General features: G+C 42.0%; 1 protein-coding gene across 3 annotated transcripts in view; it reads left to right on the top strand.

The window, feature by feature from the left end:
• The window catches only part of dnah7 (dynein, axonemal, heavy chain 7), a 75,466-nt gene extending 56,030 nt beyond the window's left edge, over positions 1-19,436 (top strand). For 2 of the 3 annotated variants that reach the window (XM_076875345.1, XM_076875344.1), the window contains 16 exons: positions 318-451; positions 585-920; positions 1,079-1,205; positions 1,502-1,696; positions 4,892-4,984; positions 5,068-5,244; positions 5,444-5,605; positions 5,693-5,893; positions 6,044-6,205; positions 7,223-7,408; positions 9,220-9,357; positions 11,195-11,425; positions 14,484-14,636; positions 16,399-16,576; positions 17,312-17,415; positions 19,156-19,436. In XM_076875345.1, the coding sequence (XP_076731460.1) occupies positions 318-451; positions 585-920; positions 1,079-1,205; positions 1,502-1,696; positions 4,892-4,984; positions 5,068-5,244; positions 5,444-5,605; positions 5,693-5,893; positions 6,044-6,205; positions 7,223-7,408; positions 9,220-9,357; positions 11,195-11,425; positions 14,484-14,636; positions 16,399-16,576; positions 17,312-17,415; positions 19,156-19,362 (2,784 nt within the window). In that variant the 3' untranslated portion in view covers positions 19,363-19,436. Of the gene's footprint in view, positions 1-317; positions 452-584; positions 921-1,078; positions 1,206-1,501; positions 1,697-4,891; positions 4,985-5,067; positions 5,245-5,443; positions 5,606-5,692; positions 5,894-6,043; positions 6,206-7,222; positions 7,409-9,219; positions 9,358-11,194; positions 11,426-14,318; positions 14,401-14,483; positions 14,637-16,398; positions 16,577-17,311; positions 17,416-19,155 lie in introns of those variants that run through there. The other variant, XM_076875346.1, reaches the window with a different exon arrangement.
• The last annotated feature ends 253 nt before the right edge of the window (positions 19,437-19,689 follow it).

The following is a 19,689-nucleotide window of genomic DNA, read 5'->3' as shown; positions in this document are numbered from 1 at the left end:
GGTAAGTGCAGCGCAGGATGACTACGCCTGTGGTAAAAGACACTCCTTCAACTCCTGCAACACCTTTCCACAGAAAAGGAGAAAAAAGTAAATGCATCCTACCTGTACTTTGCCAAGGCTGAAGCAGTTACTGGAATTTATTGGGTAGGAGGTTTGGCCAGGAGAACAGCTCTAAAGCCGAGACGATCAACACTTCACTTTAATGGCTGAGAAAAAGGGCGGACACCTTCCTCTGAAACATACACACGTACATCACTTATTCTTCAACAATTATGTCTCCATAGTTGTACGTGAAGTGGATATTCTGTGTGATGTAGGTGACACTGCTAAACTTCATGATCACTCCAGAGGGCATTCAAGACCAGCTACTGGGCATTGTGGTAGCCCGGGAGAGGCCTGACCTGGAAGAAGAGAAACAGGCTCTCATTCTGCAGGGAGCAGAGAACAAAAGGTACAGAGGCATATGTTAGACCAAGGTCAAATCCATTCAACTAATTCAATAAAATCTCTACTTCCCCGAGTGAAAAATACTGTAGACTATTAATTCAGAGTTTCTTCCCTTTTTTTTTTTTTTTTTTTTTCAGACAACTGAAGGAGATCGAGGACAAAATCTTAGAGGTCCTGTCCTCCTCTCAGGGCAACATCCTGGAGGATGAGACTGCCGTCGAGATCCTCTCTGCTTCCAAGGTGCTTGCCAACGAAATCTCAGAGAAGCAGGCCGTGGCCGAGGTGACAGAGAAGAAGATTGATGAGACCCGCATGGGTTACACACCTATTGCCGTGCATTCGGCAATCTTGTTCTTCTCTATTGCTGACCTGGCTAACATTGAACCCATGTACCAATACTCCCTCACCTGGTTTATTAACCTCTTCATCAGCTCCATTGAGAGCTCAGACAAGAGTGATGACTTGGAGCAGAGGTAGGCAGGCCTGACTAATGTACTAGCAAAATACTAGTTCCTGCTGGTCACCAAAACAGTGTTTTAAAGGTCTCTGTTAAAAAATTAAATGCAATGCTGGTGATGGTGCATTAATGTGATTAAAGATTATTAAATGATGGCATGCGTCTCTTTTTCAGACTGCAGATCCTGAGAGACCACTTTACCTATACACTGTATGTGAATGTGTGTCGCTCTCTGTTTGAGAAGGATAAGCTACTTTTTTCCCTCTGCCTCACTGTCAGCCTGCTTATGCATAGCAAGCTGGTAGGAATTTACACACGCACAGACACACATTTGATAATGGAGAACACACACATATTGTTTGGGTTTTGTTTTTTTTAAATAAGTGATTAGATAATCAAACAAGCTCCTTAGTGTCAGTTTTCAGCTCTGGTCTTCTCGAGGATTGTTTTAGATTATCTGTTTCTTCTATTTCCAATTTGCATAAACTACTTATCCAAAGATAATCCCCCAAATTGTCAAGCATTAATCCACTTAATTACAAATTCTGGTCATTCTGCTGCTGTGTTAACAGGACATGTCACTAATTAATGTTTTAGGTGGAAGAGGGGGAGTGGCGCTTCCTTCTAACGGGCGGTGTGGGCCTGGACAACCCCTACTCCAATCCCTGCACCTGGCTGCCTAAAAAGTCTTGGGATGAGATATGCCGCTTGGATGCGATGGAACATTTCAAAGGCCTGCGTCAGGACCTGACAGGCTGCAGAAATGAGTGGAAACAGGTCTATGACAGCCCAGTAAGTCGCCTCTCGCTGGGTTTGTTGAATATAGTAAAAAAGTATGATGACATTTTTCATTTATTTTTCTAGTTTAAACTCAGAAAAATAAACTTTGATGTAGTCTGTATTAAGTCACTTGAAATGAAATATTCAAGTCGGTTTATGTTTTAAATTTGATGATTATGGTTTATAGCATATGAAAATCAGAATTTCAGTGTGCTATTGGTACCATTGCATTGGCAATATTAACAATTATAGGGAAGACTGCTGATTCAAGAAGTAGAATCTGCCTCCATGCACAGGAATGGAGCTACACTGTCTGAGCCAGAGACCACATCAGAATATTTTACCTGGACTTTTGCTCAGTGGTTCAAAGTCTTCTTTTCAGATGAAAGTACATTTTGCTTTTTATTCGGAAATCAAAGCATCCTACCGTCTGGAGGAAGAGTGGAGAGAATCAAAAGGTGTTTCAAATCCAGTGAAGTTGGCCAGTGTTGGGTGCTATGTTATCCGCTTATGTTGGTGGTGGTTGGCCCACTGTGTTTTATCGAGTCAGCCATCTACCAGAGCACTTCATGTTTCCATCTACAGAACGCTTTATGTGGATGCCGATTTTCTTTTCTCCACCAGAAGTTTGCTTCTGCCCACAATCCCAAAACTGCTACCAAATGGTGTTTTGACCATGTTGTTAGTGTCCTTTATTGGCCAGCTAGCTGAAAGAGACTATATGGGGTATTGTCAAGAGGAAGATGAGAAAGATCCAACCCAAAAATACAGATCAGCTGCTATCATAGGGGCAGTAAATCATCCTAAAATGTAAAGTTAATCAATATTAAACATTAATTTAGCTTCTGTGACTTGTGTCATATTTTAGGAAGTGTGTTAACTTCTAGGTGGAAGTGAGTTTGGTTACAGTTTACATCAAACTGGTCCTCTTTTGGTGTCAACAGAGTATTGAAATTAAAACATCTGTCTGCAGTCTGTTGGTTTGATAGATCAGAGTGGATCCACTGACCCAAAGTTTACTTTGGAAAATTAATATGTACATCAAAAGATTTAACAATTATTATTTTTTTGTTTGTTTCTATGTTTTTCATCTCGCCCTCTTACCCAAACCTTATAGATTAATTACTTGACGTACAGCGGACAAAATATTATAATTATTTTTCGGTGTGGGTGTTATCTGTGTCCTGCGGGTGGCATGGTGGTGGTTTCCTGGTTTAAACGACCACCAGCTGTTTGAGGCCTTTCTGTGTGGAGGTTGCATGTTCTCAGCGGGGTCTCTATGAGTATTCTGGCTTCCTCCCACAGTCCAAAGACATGCATGTTAACCGGTGATTCTAAATTGTCTGTAGGTATGAATGGTTGTGTCTCTGTGTCACCTTGTTACAAGCTTGTGAGCCTGTCCAGTGTGCACCCTGACTCTTTCCCTGTGGCAGCTGGGATAGACTCCAGCCCCAGAATTGGATGTGTAAGTGGAAGAAGATTGATGGATGCAATGAGTGTTTTGGAAGTGCTTGTCTTGTAGACACAGACTAGAGTAAAAGTTGCTGCTTTGCTGGTGAAAGCACAACAAGAAACAGAGTCTTAATTTCTTCTTAATATGAGTAAAAGTGTTTGATTGGCTGTGCAGATGTAAAACAATCAAACCTTGGGAAAACAGTGAATGAGATAAAATAGCAGCATTAAACACAAGACCAGCTTCGCCCAACTTTAAGCTTAGCAGGGTGGCTCTGTGGAATCTCACAACTGGGGTGCAGCGGCGCTCCCCCCTTCCCTGCCTGGGAACAATGTGGATGCAGAGTACTTCAGTTTATATATTCAGTGTAGCATGTATGCTTTGACTATTTTACCACCTTTTGTCTCGGCTAGATTTCTTTATTAATCATAACATGTGTTCTCACTTTGATTCCACACACATGCCATAATTTGATTCGTTACATTGTTATCTTTTTTCTTTTTAGTTTTGTCAATACAACATCACTTCAAATATTGTATTTTTTTAAATTAATGATAGATATGCCAAACAAATCATAGGATTAGTTGTTTTCTCATACTGTACCCTCCTATAGTACAAGAAAATGTCTGATTCAAAAATATTGGCCCTGTTCAAATTAGCTTTTTTATTAATTTTTAAAGCCACTGGTTGATCTGATTTATCTGACACATTGAAGCTTTAACTTTGTACTTTGTTTTAAGAGTCTTTTTTTCAGTTATTATACATGTAGTGAATATAAAGGGCATACAGAACAAAGGAGGTTGAAGAGGGAAACATTTTCCTGTCAGATTATGATGCACACAGAGACACTGTCCATCTTTGAAACACAGAGAATCACAAACTGAGGTTTCATCTAATCTAATCAAATCTATTCAGCTCCTGTTGTGCTCCTCATATCTATGCAATCTAAATGCAAGAACAGCTGCTTAATCAATGTGTGGCGCATTCAAACATGCGTGCGGCGTACAGGCTTGTGTCTTTGCCGTCGCACATACGTACACACAAACCATCTTTGATTTATAATCAACAAAATCAGCCACAACACTTCTGTCTAATTAAATCGAGTTTGTTCCAGTTGTAGAATTCACATTTATTCAATTTTGATGTAAGAACAGCTGTTCAATCAAGCACACGGGCACTCACACACGCTAACACACCCTGTTCACACAGTGAATCCCCAGGAGATCCTAAATAGGTGTATCCATCTCAAAGCACCTGCCAACACACATAGCCAGAAGTCTCTCGACAAACAGCCTAGGGGAAATAATTCCAAAAGTTCCCTCTACCATTGCTCACTTCCTCCGGTGCACTTGTTCCACTAATTAATCAAACATATTGCTGTGACCTAAAACCCATTTCCCTTTTTTTTTTTTTCTTCTCTTCCCCATTTCTGTCTGCTTCCATTTGTTGCCTTTCTTCATGCTTTTCATTTGCATGTCTAGTTATGTACAATATTTCTCTATTTTTTTGCACGATTGCACTGATTAACCTTGCCTGTCACCGAAAACTTGACATAATTATTCCTCAGCTGGTATTTGATTAGGATCATTTTGATCAACAGATTTAAAATATCTAGTGCTTTTCTACAGCTTCAAATATATATTTATGACATATGACAGGATTAATATTTGGAAAGTTATGCAGTGTGAAACTAAAAGTACTTCCCATGCATACTTAGTCTGAATCAAAACTGACTCTGCTTTGTCTATTTGCAGGAGCCCCATCAGACTCAGTTTCCTAATGAGTGGCAGGAGAAGCTGAGCCAGTTTCAGAAGATGCTGGTGATTCGCTGTCTCAGGCCAGACAAAGTCAGTCCACATGGGGAATGATCTCTTTTTATAACCTTTTTTTCACATAAAACCTCTAAAACATTCCTTTAACTTGTCCTCAGATTGTTCCCGTGGTTCAGGAGTTTGTTTCAGACAAGTTGGGCCATCACTTCATTGAAGCACCACCCTTTAACTTAAGTAACACCTTTACAGATAGCCACTGTTGTGCCCCCCTTATCTTCATCCTTTCCCCTGGCTCCGACCCCATGGCGGCTTTGCTCAAGTTTGGAGATGAAAAGGTACAGAGACATTACAACTATAGCTGTCATCCTGCTGTGTGCATCAAACTGTAAATGAAATCAAAATTGCCTCTAACAATGAAAGAAATTCAATCTCAATATTTACTGGGTCTAAAAAAAAAAGAGAGAGAGAGAGAGAGAGAGACCTCAGTCAAAAAGCAGCTAAAAAATGAAGTGCACCACTCTTCTTATCTCTCAGGGCTTTACTGGTAACAAGCTGACGTCCCTCTCTTTGGGCCAAGGCCAAGGTCCTATTGCTATGCGCATGATTCAGACAGGCATTAACGAAGGCACCTGGGTGGTTCTGCAAAACTGCCACTTGGCCACTTCATGGATGTCAACACTGGAGAGAGTTTGTGAGGTGAGGACATGCGTTTTTTCAGTACACAGCAAGTTATATTGTTCCAATATATGCATGTATTTACTTGCTTTTTGCCTCTGTGAGCAGGGGCTGAACCCAGATACCACCCACCCAGACTTCAGGCTGTGGCTTACTAGCTACCCATCTCCCACATTCCCTGTGGCGGTGCTCCAGAATGGTGTTAAGATGACCAACGAGGCTCCAAAAGGTCTCCGCTCCAACATTGCACGTTCCTTCTTAATGGATCCCATCTCTGACCCAGAGTTTTTTGGCAGCTGCAGCAAGCCGGTCAGTATGCAAACATGTCTTGGTGGCTTGCTGTGCATGTCTACCATGGCTCCATCAGCGGGTGGATTTCAGGGTGTGTGTGTTTTAGCAGTGGGATACGAGCACCACTATTTATCTTAGATCACATCTTTCATCTGTTCCACCTCCCAGGCTGTGTTCAAGAAGCTATTGTATGGCTTGTGTTTCTTCCACGCCCTGACCCAAGAGAGGAGAAAGTTTGGACCTTTAGGCTGGAACATTCCATACGAGTTCAATGAGACTGACCTCCGGATCTCTGTACAGCAACTACACATGTTCCTGGAACAGTACCAGGTAGATGTTCTTGAATTGTTTCCATTCACGGGCAATTTTTTTGCTTACTGTGTTTTTCTCTCCAAAAAACATTGTATTTCATCGAGTGAACGCAAGCGTTTAACCAGTTACAAATTCCATGCGGTCTGGGATGTAGTGCTTTCATATAAACTTTACATAGAGCTGTATGAAGTGAGTTTATCTCACATGCAGACCCACATCCACGATGTACTCCTATATAGCTGTCAGCATCTAAGCTCATATTAAAAATTCTGGCTTTTACAACTACCGTCTGCTTTGCTCAAGTATTCCTTTTCATAAGCCATATTCAAAACCCCTCTTGACATTTTTCCACATACAGATAGCACTCCAATCCTCCACCATCCCCTCTTCCTGTGGAAAAAGCAGTAGGCATAAACTACTGAGGATCTTTTTGGAACGCAGTGACATTTTCAGCTTGTGGCTGAGTGTTGCTCAGTGCATTTTTAAGTGAAGTCCTCCTCAAGAAAATGCCAAACTGGCCACAACTTCACCCTTCTGCATCCTCACACGCTTTTTTGTGTGCGAATGCTGATTCTAAAGTGACAGGTGTGTCAGGTCACAGCATTATAACCCCCTGACAAATACTGTGTATGTCCCCTCAGTGCTTCGAAATACTTCTAACCTGTTGTGGTTTTGAATGGGATAGTTTGGATGTTTTATGGTTTCTGGCAGTGGGCTGTAGTTGGATCCTCGGGTTCTGTGGATTGTGGGGTGGGGTCTTTGTTCATCCGGCTTGTTTTACAGCTGTTAAGGAATTTTTGCATTGTGACAGAGCACATTGCTCTGCTGAAGAAGCTTCTACCATGAGGTAGAAGTCAAAGTAATGTCTGCATGAATGCCATAAGTTTCCCATCGTTTTGTTTCATTTTGCAACGAAAAAAAACGATCACTTCACCTGTCAGAGCTGGCAGATCTGTGTACATTGAAAATCAACTACCTCTCACTTACCTGCTGTTATGTTCTCTTATGAAATGAATGATTTATTGTGTTGTACAGGAAGTGCCGTTTGATGCCCTCTGTTACATGACCGGTGAGTGTAACTACGGCGGGCGAGTGACTGACGACTGGGACAGACGAACCCTGCGCACGATCCTCTCGATCTTTTACACCCCAAAGATCATCCAGGACCCTGGCTACACATTTGACCCCAGTGGGCTGTACTATGCACCAGCTGAGGGAGATGTAAGATATACAGAGTCTCAGATAAGATTTTTTTTTTAAACGAATCACCTCTTTGGTTAAAGTCTGGCTGTAGGCAACAAAATAAGCACAGGATTTATGGTAATATGTCAATACCAGGGAAATGTTTTTGCAGTATTCATGATGCAGTCTCACTGATCTGAGTTGTAACTCTCTCCTTTAGTCACATTTAGTAACTTCTCGTTACTTTTATTATCTTCAAAATGTGTGTTTGGTGCCACAACAAAAACTCCATCTAACTCCTGTTTATGGCCCAAATATAATATGTTTTTTATCAGGCACGCTCCATTTCCAGGGACAATAACTGACTGCAAACCTCATGATCATATGCTCAGTTCAGACTTATGGTAGATGCACTACCGGTCAAAAGTTTGGACACACCTTCTCATTTAATGTTTTATTCTTTCTTTTTTTTAACTTTTTATATTGTAGATTCATACTGAAGATAGCTTCATGATGTGGTCTCCTAAAATGGTTTCACTTCACAGGTGTGCTGTGTCAGGGTTCATTTGTGGAATTTCTTGCTGCTTTGCTGGCGACACTGTTGGGGATTTAGTCAAATTTGAAGGCACACTGAACCAACATGGCTACCACAGCATCCTGCAGTGACGTGCCATCCTATCTGGTTTGTGTTTGGTTGGACTGTCATTTATTTTTCAACAGGTCACTGACCCCAAACTCAGCTCCAGGCTGTGTAAGGGCTATGTGACCAAGAAGGAGAGTGATGGAGTGCTGTGCCAGATGGCCTGGCCTCCACACTCACCTGACCTATCCCACCTAGGGTGAGATGGACCACAGAGTGAAGGCAAAAATGGCCAACAAGTGCTCAGCATCTGGGAGCTCCTTCAAGATTGTTGGAAAACCATTTCAGATGACTGCCTCATAAAGCTCAATGAGAAAATGCCAAGAGTGTGTGCAAAGCAGTAATTATAGAAAAATATAAAATGTGTTTTGAGCTATTTCACACTTTTTGTGTTCACTACATAATTCCATATGTGTTCATTCATAGTTTTGCAGATTCTCACTGAAGCAACAATGTAAATAGTCATGAAAATAAAGAAAAACCATGCAATGAAAAGGTTTGTCCAAACCTTTGACGAAATAATACAATTTTCTGTATTGTAAGAAGAACTGTAAGTGTATCTGTACCTGTAAGTGTTCCTTCAGCTTTAACCTCTTCACATGTTCTACTCCTCAGTATTTGCCTTGATGTCACAATATGTCAACCAGGTTTAAGTGCAGTCTGCTAAACTAGCAGATGCTGAGTTTGTTCATGCTGTTGAATTTTTGATATATAGTACAGCATAGGTATGTTATTCACTCGTGTTTTCATTCATATTCAAATATCAGTTACACAAAGCTGCTGGCAGTATCATTGCCTTAAAATTCAATAAAAGTAAACCTGGCAGTTTTTCAAGGAAGCATATTGCAGGACTCCTTTGCATTGTTGTTGAGCTACCTTTAAAAAGTCATTAACAGATAAAATGTGTGTAACAAGGCACAGCAGGAAGCCACCATCAGTGAGGGCTGATATATTTGTTAACACTAGTACAATCTATGGTGCACACCATTTTATTTGGCATTTAGTTCTCCAGCACTGCACCCCCCTCCAACCACATCTTTTATTCATGAAGACACATTTACATAGTCATTAAAATAAATGTCAGCAATCTAAGGAGCCGACTTGTTTTTCAGCGAGTGTTATTACTCGAGATGTTTCCTGATGTTGCGTTAAAAAATCGTCCTCTTACTTCACTCGTCCCCTCTCCCTGTTTTCTGCATCTCTGTCGCAGTACAACAACTACATCGAATATACCAAGTCGCTGCCACTCAATCCGTCACCAGAAATTTTTGGCATGAACGCTAACGCAGATATCACCAAGGACCAGGCTGAGACTCAACTTCTGTTTGACAGCATCTTGCTTACACAGGTAACGCTACCTTGACCCTTGATAAGTCTGTATTGTATTGATCAGCTGTCACAGGAAGTTCAGACACACATGAGTAATCTTTTAGGAAAAATAAACGGGCATATCCAGGAGTACTTTGTAGAGACCTTTTTTTACTACCACAGAAATGGAAAAAAACACAGCACTGAGGCCAGACCTCGGCACAAATTTAAAAAAAGAAAGAGCCAGCAGTCTTTGGTTGCTTCCCAGGCCAAAGCGCCCCCTCTTGGCCAACATCCCAGATGCTCAGCTGGAATGACCCCACCCACTCTGACCCCGCAAATACATAACACACAAACAAACACAAAATAAACAGACCGGAATACATGCATGGGAACACATTTACCTAGGCACCAAAGTTATTTCTCCCATAAACACACACAGCATCGGTATGCCTCCTGTGGATCTGTTCTAAATATTTTATCGGCCTGCATTAAAATGCACCGTGCAGCATTAATTAAAAACAAAAAAAAATCGAAATAAATATTGCAGTTGCTTTTAGAGAGACTTCTCAAAGAGCAACATTGTGCTTTGAGGCTGCAGAGACACAGTCACAGTGGCTTTGGTGGAGCTGTGTGATCCAGCATCATTATAGCTCAGCTTTGTTAGACGAGGTTAGCTTGTTCAGGATTATATATCTTACCGCTTCCCCGCTCCAGTCGATGTTTGATGGAAATCAAATGTGAGGGATTTTGCATCAAGGCCTACTCGAACATAAAAGAAGTGTGGCTTCTACTGCAAAGTGGAAAGGGGTTTTTATTTATCTGTGTATCCATTTATTTAAAGAACCACCACAGTGTCTTTGACTTCTGAAAAAATATTTCTCTATGCTAGAAGTTTTAAAGTGGATCGACACACAACACTAGAGAAGAATTCCACATTCAGCTCAGCATATATAGTGAAAGTGTATTTTTATAGCATCAGACCTGCGTTGCTACAAAGACAGAATTATCTCCACATGCATCGTGACTTCTAGATCTCAAGTTAAAATTAGAGCTCCGTGCAGTCTGGCATTTATTCGTATAAATTCCATTCAACAAGATTAATAATGGCTCCAGTCATGTGTGGACTTCATTAGCATCTAATACGATCTCATCAGTCTCAATGACCGATAAACAGGGAGACACTTCAAATGGAATGAAGCAGCTATTTATCATTCTCCTACTGTAACCCTGTTGCCATCAGCCAATGATTATCCATTACCGCTGGCTAGTGACTAAGCATCATATAGGTAAATGGTGCAAGTTGCACTAAGAAGAAAAGCGTAAGAATCACAGCTTAGAGTGAATAATTATCACCATGAATGATCATTATAATTGTTGATAAGAGTGTGTCAAATTACTGCGTGGGAGAAATCGGGGGTAAAATGCAGTGAAGCCTTTCATCTCGCGCTGTATGATGAAATCCTGAGATTATACTTGCAGTGATTCCTCTGTGGACAGTGTTGCAGCTATAACCTGAGAAATGTGTACAAATTAAGAAAGAGAAGGTAAAATAAAATATAAAAACGTTGATATTCTGTGTCATTCCGTGTTCTTTTAGATGCATAAAATGTGAATCACTCAGGCACAAAGATGATGAAATATAAGCAAAGTCGAGTCAGAAGTCAGGCCCTCTTAGCATCAGGGTCTTTTCAGGATCAGAATAGCACTAGTGCAAATGAGTCTTTAAAAGAGAATACATAATTTGACAAGTCAAAGACAGCAAATGGTAATTTTCCCTAAAAAATATGAACTGTCAATCGATTGAGAACCCCACATCCTGCCTTCCCTTCTCATCAGCCCTCTGTCGCTCTGTTGTGCTCTATGTCTCTGATCAGTCCCGCTCTTCAGGCGCAGATGCCAAATCCTCAGATGACATGGTCTTTGAAGTGGCAGCTGACATCCTCAGTAAGCTGCCTGAAGACTTTGACTTGGAGGCAGCAATGAGCCGCTTTCCTACCAGCTACAACCAGAGCATGAACACAGTGCTGGTGCAGGAGATGGGTCGCTTCAACAACCTGCTCGGCACGATCCGAGACTCTTGCATCAACATTCAGAAGGCCATAAAGGTACGTGGAGAAAGGGCTGGAATGTATCTGCAGCAAATTTGAAGAGTGTCTTTTTTTTTTAATCACTTTTCACAAGAGAAATATGAAAATATCAAGAATTAAGTGTCGTCACTTAGCAGCCATCTGAGCAAAAGCCTCTAACTAAATAACTGAAAGGAGAACCATAAGTCTTATTTCAGTGGTCATGGGATATAAAAACACTATTATGAATTACTTATAACTCACTTCAAAAAAGCAACACGATCAAAGTGTGTGGCTCACCCCACCAGAGCGCACAGAAAATGTGCTGGTTTACATTAAGGAGACTGTAAGATGAGAAAAAGTACTCCTGGCTAGAACTTTAGCATGATAACAGATATATCAGCAGCCGCACACTTGAAACTGTCATGAACTTCAACTGTGTACTTGCAAATGTACAAGATGACTGGATCATATGTTTCCCAGTTGGGCTCTGTGGTGGCTCTCTGGGAGACAGGTGAGACACTTGGCATTCAGGAGTTTTCCCATCACTTTCTATTGATCGTTTTGAGAGTGCCACGCCTCTCATTTATACCGCCTCTGGGTAATACCTGACCTACCAGAGAGGGGAGTAAGCATTAAGTGTTTAAGTCTGGTCCAGGTCTCAGGAATCATTGTTGTCTGGATATTGTCCAAATGCCAAACGCTGTGTAATTGCAGTAAATTTGTTTAAGAAAAACAGTTACGCCAAATGATGAATCATCATTGATTTTACATTTCTGTTCAGTGAAAGTAATAATTCATGTGTGGACGCACATCTCTGCTGAATGATTATAGAGGAAACACTGGTAATGCATCCTCAGAAATCAGATACTATAAACATTCAGCAGAATACAGTTGGGTGCAACAACCTAATATACATCCTCTCTTTGTTAAACCAGGGAAAGTGTTGACATTATCCTGCATATAATTTTTGTCTACGTAAAAGTCTGTGTGTTACTGTTATTCATACAAGCAGTGTTGCTACAGTGGGGCAAAAAAGTATTTAGTCAGCCACCGATTGTGCAAGTTCCCCCACTTAAAATGATGACAGAGGTCAGTAATTTGCACCAGAGGTACACTTCAACTGTGAGAGACAGAATGTGAAAAAAAAATCCATGAATTCACATGGTAGGATTTGTAAAGAATTTATTCGTAAATTAGGGTGGAAAATAAGTATTTGGTCACCTCAAACAAGGAAAATCTCTGGCTCTCACAGACCTGTAACGTCTTCTGTAAGAAGCTTTTCTGTCCCCCACTCGTTACCTGTATGAATGGCACCTGTTTGAACTCATCATCTGTATAAAAGACACCTGTCCACAGCCTCAAACAGTCAGACTCCAAACTCCGCCATGGCCAAGACCAAAGAGCTTTCGAAGGACACCAGGAAAAGTATTGTAGACCTGCACCAGACTGGGAAGAGTGAATCTACAATAGGCAAGCAGCTTGGTGTGAAAAAATCAACTGTGGGAGCAATCATCAGAAAATGGAAGACATACAAGACCACTGATAATCTCCCACGATCTGGGGCTCCACGCAAGATCTCATCCCGTGGGGTCAAAATGATCATGAGAACGGTGAGCAAAGATCCCAGAACCACACGGGGGGACCTGGTGAATGACCTGCAGAGAGCTGGGACCAAAGTAACAAAGGTCACCATCAGTAACACACTACAACGGCAGGGAATCAAATCCCGCAGTGCCAGACGTGTTCCGCTGCTGAAGCCAGTGCATGTCCAGGCCCGTCTGAAGTTTGCCAGAGAGCACATGGATGATACAGCAGAGGATTGGGAGAATGTCATGTGGTCAGATGAAACCAAAGTAGAACTTTTTGGTATAAACTCAACTCGTCGTGTTTGGAGGAAGAAGAATACTGAGTTGCATCCCAAGAACACCATACCTACTGTGAAGCATGGGGGTGGAAACATCATGCTATGGGGCTGTTTTTCTGCCAAGGGGACAGGACGACTGATCCGTGTTAAGGACAGAATGAATGGGGCCATGTATCGTCAGATTTTGAGCCAAAACCTCCTTCCATCAGTGAGAACTTTGAAGATGAAACGAGGCTGGGTCTTCCAACATGACAATGATCCAAAACACACCGCCCGGGCAACAAAGGAGTGGCTCCGTAAGAAGCATTTGAAAGTCCTGGAGTGGCCTAGCCAGTCTCCAGACCTCAACCCCATAGAAAATCTGTGGCGGGAGTTGAAAGTCCGTGTTGCTCGGCGACAGCCCCAAAACATCACTGCTCTCGAGAAGATCTGCATGGAGGAATGGGCCAAAATACCAGCTACTGTGTGTGCAAACCTGGTAAAGACCTATAGTAAACGTTTGACCTCTGTTATTGCCAACAAAGGTTATGTTACAAAGTATTGAGTTGTATTTTTGTTATTGACCAAATACTTATTTTCCACCCTGATTTACCAATAAATTCTTTACAAATCCTACCATGTGGATTAATGGGTTTTTTTTTCACATTCTGTCTCTCACAGTTGAAGTGTACCTCTGGTGCAAATTACTGACCTCTGTCATCATTTTAAGTGGGGGAACTTGCACAATCGGTGGCTGACTAAATACTTTTTTGCCCCACTGTAAATTATACAAGTATTACAGGAGTCTGAGCAGTTGCACTCCCAAATAGATTCTAACACCTTCATATAATTTTGATTAGTTATTTTATTCTTTTCTTAAATTGCGACAAACACACTTGGAAACTTGGAAACAGCATTCGATGATTGACTGTAATTAGACTAAATGAAATTAATAAAGCAAAGTTCCTCTACATATAACTGCAGTCCTGTTGTTCAAAGGTTAGAAAAATAAGCCTAGACACTTGCGTGCTTGTCTTTGTAAGTTTAATGAACACATCTCTTTCTGAGATGTTCCATCGTCACCAGACTGAAGAGAAAGCCCAAGACTCACAAGGGGAACAAAGCACATCATAGTTCATTGTGGTATCAAAGGCCCCCCACAGAACAGTAAGAGTTCCCCATTACGCACCTGTCTGTCTCCTGCTAGCTTCAAAGAAAGTTAATCACATGTGTGGGTGTGTTTGTGTGCAGGGTCTCGTGGTGATGTCTGCAGAGCTGGAGGAGGTGGTCAGCAGCATCCTGAAGGGTCGCATCCCAGCCATGTGGATGAAGAAGTCCTACCCCAGCCTCAAATCATTAGGAAGCTACGTCAACGACTTCCTAGAGCGACTGACGTTCTTGCAGGTGACTAAAACAAGAGAACTGCATCAAATAAATTGGATTCTGGTCTGTTGACTGGAGTTTAGTTATAAGGATCTGACCATTTTGCTTTTTTTTTTGAGCCAAAAGTGAGCATACTTGGATGAGATGGTGGCTAGTGAGTTTGTTTAGGAAGCTGCATTTGAAAAGTGCACAGGTGTAACAGAGAAAGTAACATTTTACTTCCAGCCCATCTAAGTCCTTTACTGTGAATTAAGCTCATGAACTTACCAGATCAATGCATTAAAATTTTCCTACATGCAGCACAAGGCGATAAACATCACCAACAGGTTCAGATCAGCTCTTCAAGTTACAGGAGCGAGGCCTCGCAGACCGTGTTGTTCAGCCCTAATGTCGATCACTCACCAGGTTAAACTGGAAAAAATCTATGCCTACAGTTTTAATGGATGAAGGTCTAAAACTTTCGGAGAGCATCTTGGGGTTAGTATCTTGCCCAAGGATATTTGGCATGACTGGAGCAGACAGGGATTGAACCACCAGCCTTCCAATTAGTGGAGAACATGAGCTAAAGTCGTGCCTAAGTCAGGTATTATCACAGCACAAAATAAAAATAGTAAAGCTGATTAAAAATTAAATAACAACATAAAAATGTTTTAATAAGGTATTAACCGCATTTTTTACACATAAGTGTTATGGATGAAAAACTTAAGTCATTGCATACTTTTGCTGTATAACGATCTGCCTTAAGCTGTGCCACACTTGGCACACTTACACAAGAGTGCTTTATTCCACAGTGGCTTATCAACACGGAGGAGGCAGGGAGATCTGCTGTATTATGCATTTTAATCATGAGCAGAGTTGGCACTGGAAACACTTGCAGCCACATGACCTACCATGTGAGTCTGCAAAGTGAAGCGCTTCATCGAACAGTGCTGTCAGTTCCCACGGCAGAAATATCCTCCTCCTGTTAGTACCCACTCAAATGAAAAGAATACTGTGTGTGTGTGCATCCACTCGCAACTCCCTAAAAGTGAGCTGGAAAGTGCTGTGTTTCTTAACTGTGACTGCATGTTTGTTTAGGAGATGTTGGTAAAAATAATAATCCCTGTTAACATTTATGAATACAGAAATCAGTAAAAAAAAGGAGGAAAAATTTAACTTTTGACCCTACAGTGCAGGGATTTGGTGCTTTGTTGTTCTGTGAGAGGATTTTGCTGGTGTGGGTTGGGTCCACCTGCAAACCAGTACAAAGTTGCTCTAAAGATCATATTTATCATCTTTTCCAGGAGGACAATGCCCCCATCCCGACGGACGTGAGGGGTCTGTGATTGGATGAAATTGTGATCACTTTTGTTTCGGGGCTGGGGGTCGAAGGCTACAAGTGTTTTCTTATTCCTGTAGTGATTTCCTGAATTGGCAGGTTACATTTATTGTAATGCCACAGCACTAGCATGCCACATGCTAGTGCTGTGCCTCAGTGTGTGTCGCTTGATTTGTGGTCCAGACTGAAACATCTCAGGGATCAAGTGAAGAATTCAGTTTTAACATTACAATCTGTCATTTAAATAACATATGTGCTGTAATTCCTTTTGTTTGTATAAATCAGGAATTATCACAGGTTAAATTAGCAGCTCAACATAATATTAAACATATTGTACTTTAGTTACCTGCAGTGTGTAATGTTAACATGGACTTTCTTGTTCTTCTGTGCATTTATTTTTTGACTTGCTTTTCCTCACTGACTGTTTTGACTCTAAATGTCTTCTTTTCCTCTGTGTGTGTTCAGGAATGGTACGACAAGGGCGTGCCTGCTGTATTTTGGATATCAGGATTCTTCTTCACCCAAGCCTTTCTCACAGGCAGCCAGCAGAACTACGCCAGGAAGCACACCATCCCTATCGATTTGCTGGGCTTTGACTTCGAGGTCCTGGATGACAGACAGTACAATCAGCCTCCAGCGGATGGTAGGATGCTGCTAGGAGAAAGAAAACAGCAGATAGGATGAGGGAGCGTGGCCTTGGGTTAATAGTGTAAGCAGGGTATTAGGACAGGTTTTCTAAAGGCCCCTCTCATTAAATGAGGGTAAATAAAAGATACGGGGAAGATGGAGAGCACTTTTAGTAGGAAGGAATCTGAGAGATGAAAGAGGGGAATTCAAAATGAGGTTTCAAAGCAGAGAGCGAAATGAGAGGAACACAAGTGGTGGGTGTAGGAGAAGAAACAAACAGATGAAAGTGACACAAGGCTGACTGAATACGAGAGAAGCAAAGTATAAAGTGAAAAAGTAAGTTAAAGTAAAGCATCCCTGCCTCTCTCTTACATGCGGGCCTGCATCAGCCCCTCGCTGTGCCTCCAGCTCCGCTGTGAGATTCTCAGTCAAAGTCTCACATAAAGTCTCATCCTCAATCAGCTCCCTGCTGGGCCCCCACCAAGCTAACACAAGCTATACTGCCAAGCTACAAATCTGACAGTGTGTTTGTGCATTTGGGTGTGTCATACTGTAGGGGTGCCAACATCTAGTTATCTCTAAGTCATGCCCCCTTTTCCAGCCTATTAGAGGAAGAGCCTGCTGCACTCTGCAAACAAGCAGAGGTCAGTTCAGCTTAATTCATGTAGAAATGTGTTTGTCCAAATCTGCAGTTTGTAGAAGGTAAGGTTTTAATATCACAGTAAGAATGAATTGTGTGTGTTTGTGTCAGGTGTGTACATCAGAGGTCTGTTCCTTGATGGGGCGCGCTGGGACAGAAAGACCAAACGTCTTGCTGAGTCCTATCCCAAAGTGCTGCACGACTCCATGCCTGTGGTGAGCAATCGGCATTGCGTTCATGTTGGTCCTCACCTTTTATTTCTAATAATTTTGTGCTTTTTATTGAATTTTTTGCAGCTGTTGTGAGCCCTCACAAATAAAGCGCATCCTTATGGAGTTTTTCAGGGCTGATAAACAGATTAAGCTCTGTTTAAAAACTGTTTTCTGATGTCACAGCCTAAAGGCATCATTTAGTTTTCACTCAGCACAATTTTCTATTCCAGATTTAAGCACCAGTGTCAAGGCAAAAAATCATGATGTGTATGGCAGAATAAGAGGAAAAAGACATTATTTGTAACCAGCTGATAATTCAGTAGAAAAAAACCCCACAAAACTTTGAAATGACTGGATTTGAAAGGCCTCGGTTGGAAGGTAAACGCTGCAGCGCGTGTGTGAAACTGGCTTATGAATGCCTTCCTGGTGAGGCCCCATGCAGAAACACGTAGAGAGAAGCGTGTTGGTTTATACTTTATATTACAGCTTGTGGATTTGAAAGCTCATTGTGGGCACTGTTAAATGAATTTGTGGCGCTGATAGCAAAACACTGCAGGCACCTGGTCCAAAAAGGCCCCAAAAAGCCGTGTTGCATAACAAATTCTTACATAAAGTTTGCAGGGAGGAGGTTTATTGATTGTGCTTGTGTGAATCCCTCTGGCCATCAGAAAGAAAAAGTTTTTAATTGTTGCGTTGCTCGTAAACCCCAGTGCGACAGCTCTTACTTAAGAAGGGACAAATACTGCAAAGGAAGCGAGCAGCAGCCGCTGCGGGTGTAGCTGCTGCTTCACCCAGGAGGATGTTCTCTGGACTCGGCTGCAGCCTCGGCACTATTTTACATTCTGCCTGCAGGACACTTGTCTCCTTCCCATCCTTTTATTAATTAGCAGGGCATGCTGTGGCCATATGAAAGCAGAGTGATGGAAGTAAGAGCCGGTGGCTCAGAGCAGCCACTGATCAAGTTTTCCTTACGGTTTGAATCTTTTCCATTCTCTCTTCTTCACAATGCAGTCAGCGCCTATGAATTATGCACGAGACTGACTTTTTTTTAATATTCAGACAGTTCAGGGCAAGTTATTAACAGAATCAGTTCTTGACAAGAGCGGAACTTAATTAAAAATGTGTTTATTATTTGTGGGGAGAGAAAAAAGCAGCACAACAGAGGCTGCCGCGCCTGCCTTTGAAATGCAAATCTTCGCTGAGGCGCCCGTTATGGAACCAGATGAGCAGTTTTTCAGGCTGCAAGTCTACAAACAGTTTTTGTTTTTTGGGTTTTTAAAGATGTTTTTTGGAGTGGCCCAGTTTATCCCTTTTGCATAACCAAGACTTCTTAATAGCCCAAGGGAGCTCTTGCTCGTTAATGCTATTGTTTTATAAGTTTGTCCCCAAAGTTCCAATTTGTAAGTTAATGTTTCGATAACAAATCGAGAGCCAGGTTAGTTTCCACTGCAGCGAATGCTTATCGCTCCATCCTGACCTCTGAACCCCTTTGAAGACACCCACGCCCATCACAGTGCATTTATCCTGCAATCAGGGCTGTTTCCTTTTGTGTGTCATCAGCGGAGGCGAAGCAAACCCCCAAAGCCAGCTGAATTATTCCACCAGTCAAATCTTATGAAAGGAAAACAACCTCTACACAACCACGGCTGCTTTCCAAACTCTAAACAGATCACACCCCAACACTTTGAGGTGCGACCACCCCATCCCGTCCCCTCTGTAACACTCTGTGCTTCTCTCTGTCAGATGTGGTTGAAGCCCATGAAGCGAGGCGACATTCCTGAGAGGATGTGTTATCTGGCGCCCGTCTACAAGACGAGCGAGCGACGTGGCACCCTGTCCACCACTGGACACTCCACCAATTATGTCATCGCCATGACACTCAACTCCAACGTTCCTGCGGAGCACTGGATCAGAAGAGGGGTCGCTCTACTCTGCCAGCTCAGCTCGTAGTCTCAGCTTTGGCTTACGTCTGGATTTGTTTTACACTCTGACGTGTAATTAAAAAAATCGGGAACAGAAACCGACGCAGGCTCTCTGGGCTTTTTTTCCAGAATGTTACAAACCTGCAACGCCAAAAAATGACACCAATAATCATCCACAAAACACACAAGAGCACGTGTCGTACACAATGTCAGTGCCACGATGCATCAGCTGGACGACATCAGTGAGGCTGGTCGAGCTCCTGTAAAGGACCTCTTCACGCTGCACTGGATAATAACACAAACCACAATCTTCTCCTAAACGTAACCAAGCTTATTATAGTTAAATAAAACTACA

Source organism: Maylandia zebra, linkage group LG16 (genome assembly GCF_041146795.1).
Source record: "Maylandia zebra isolate NMK-2024a linkage group LG16, Mzebra_GT3a, whole genome shotgun sequence".
NCBI lineage: Eukaryota > Metazoa > Chordata > Actinopteri > Cichliformes > Cichlidae > Maylandia > Maylandia zebra.
This window is presented reverse-complemented; position numbering and strand designations above follow the sequence as displayed.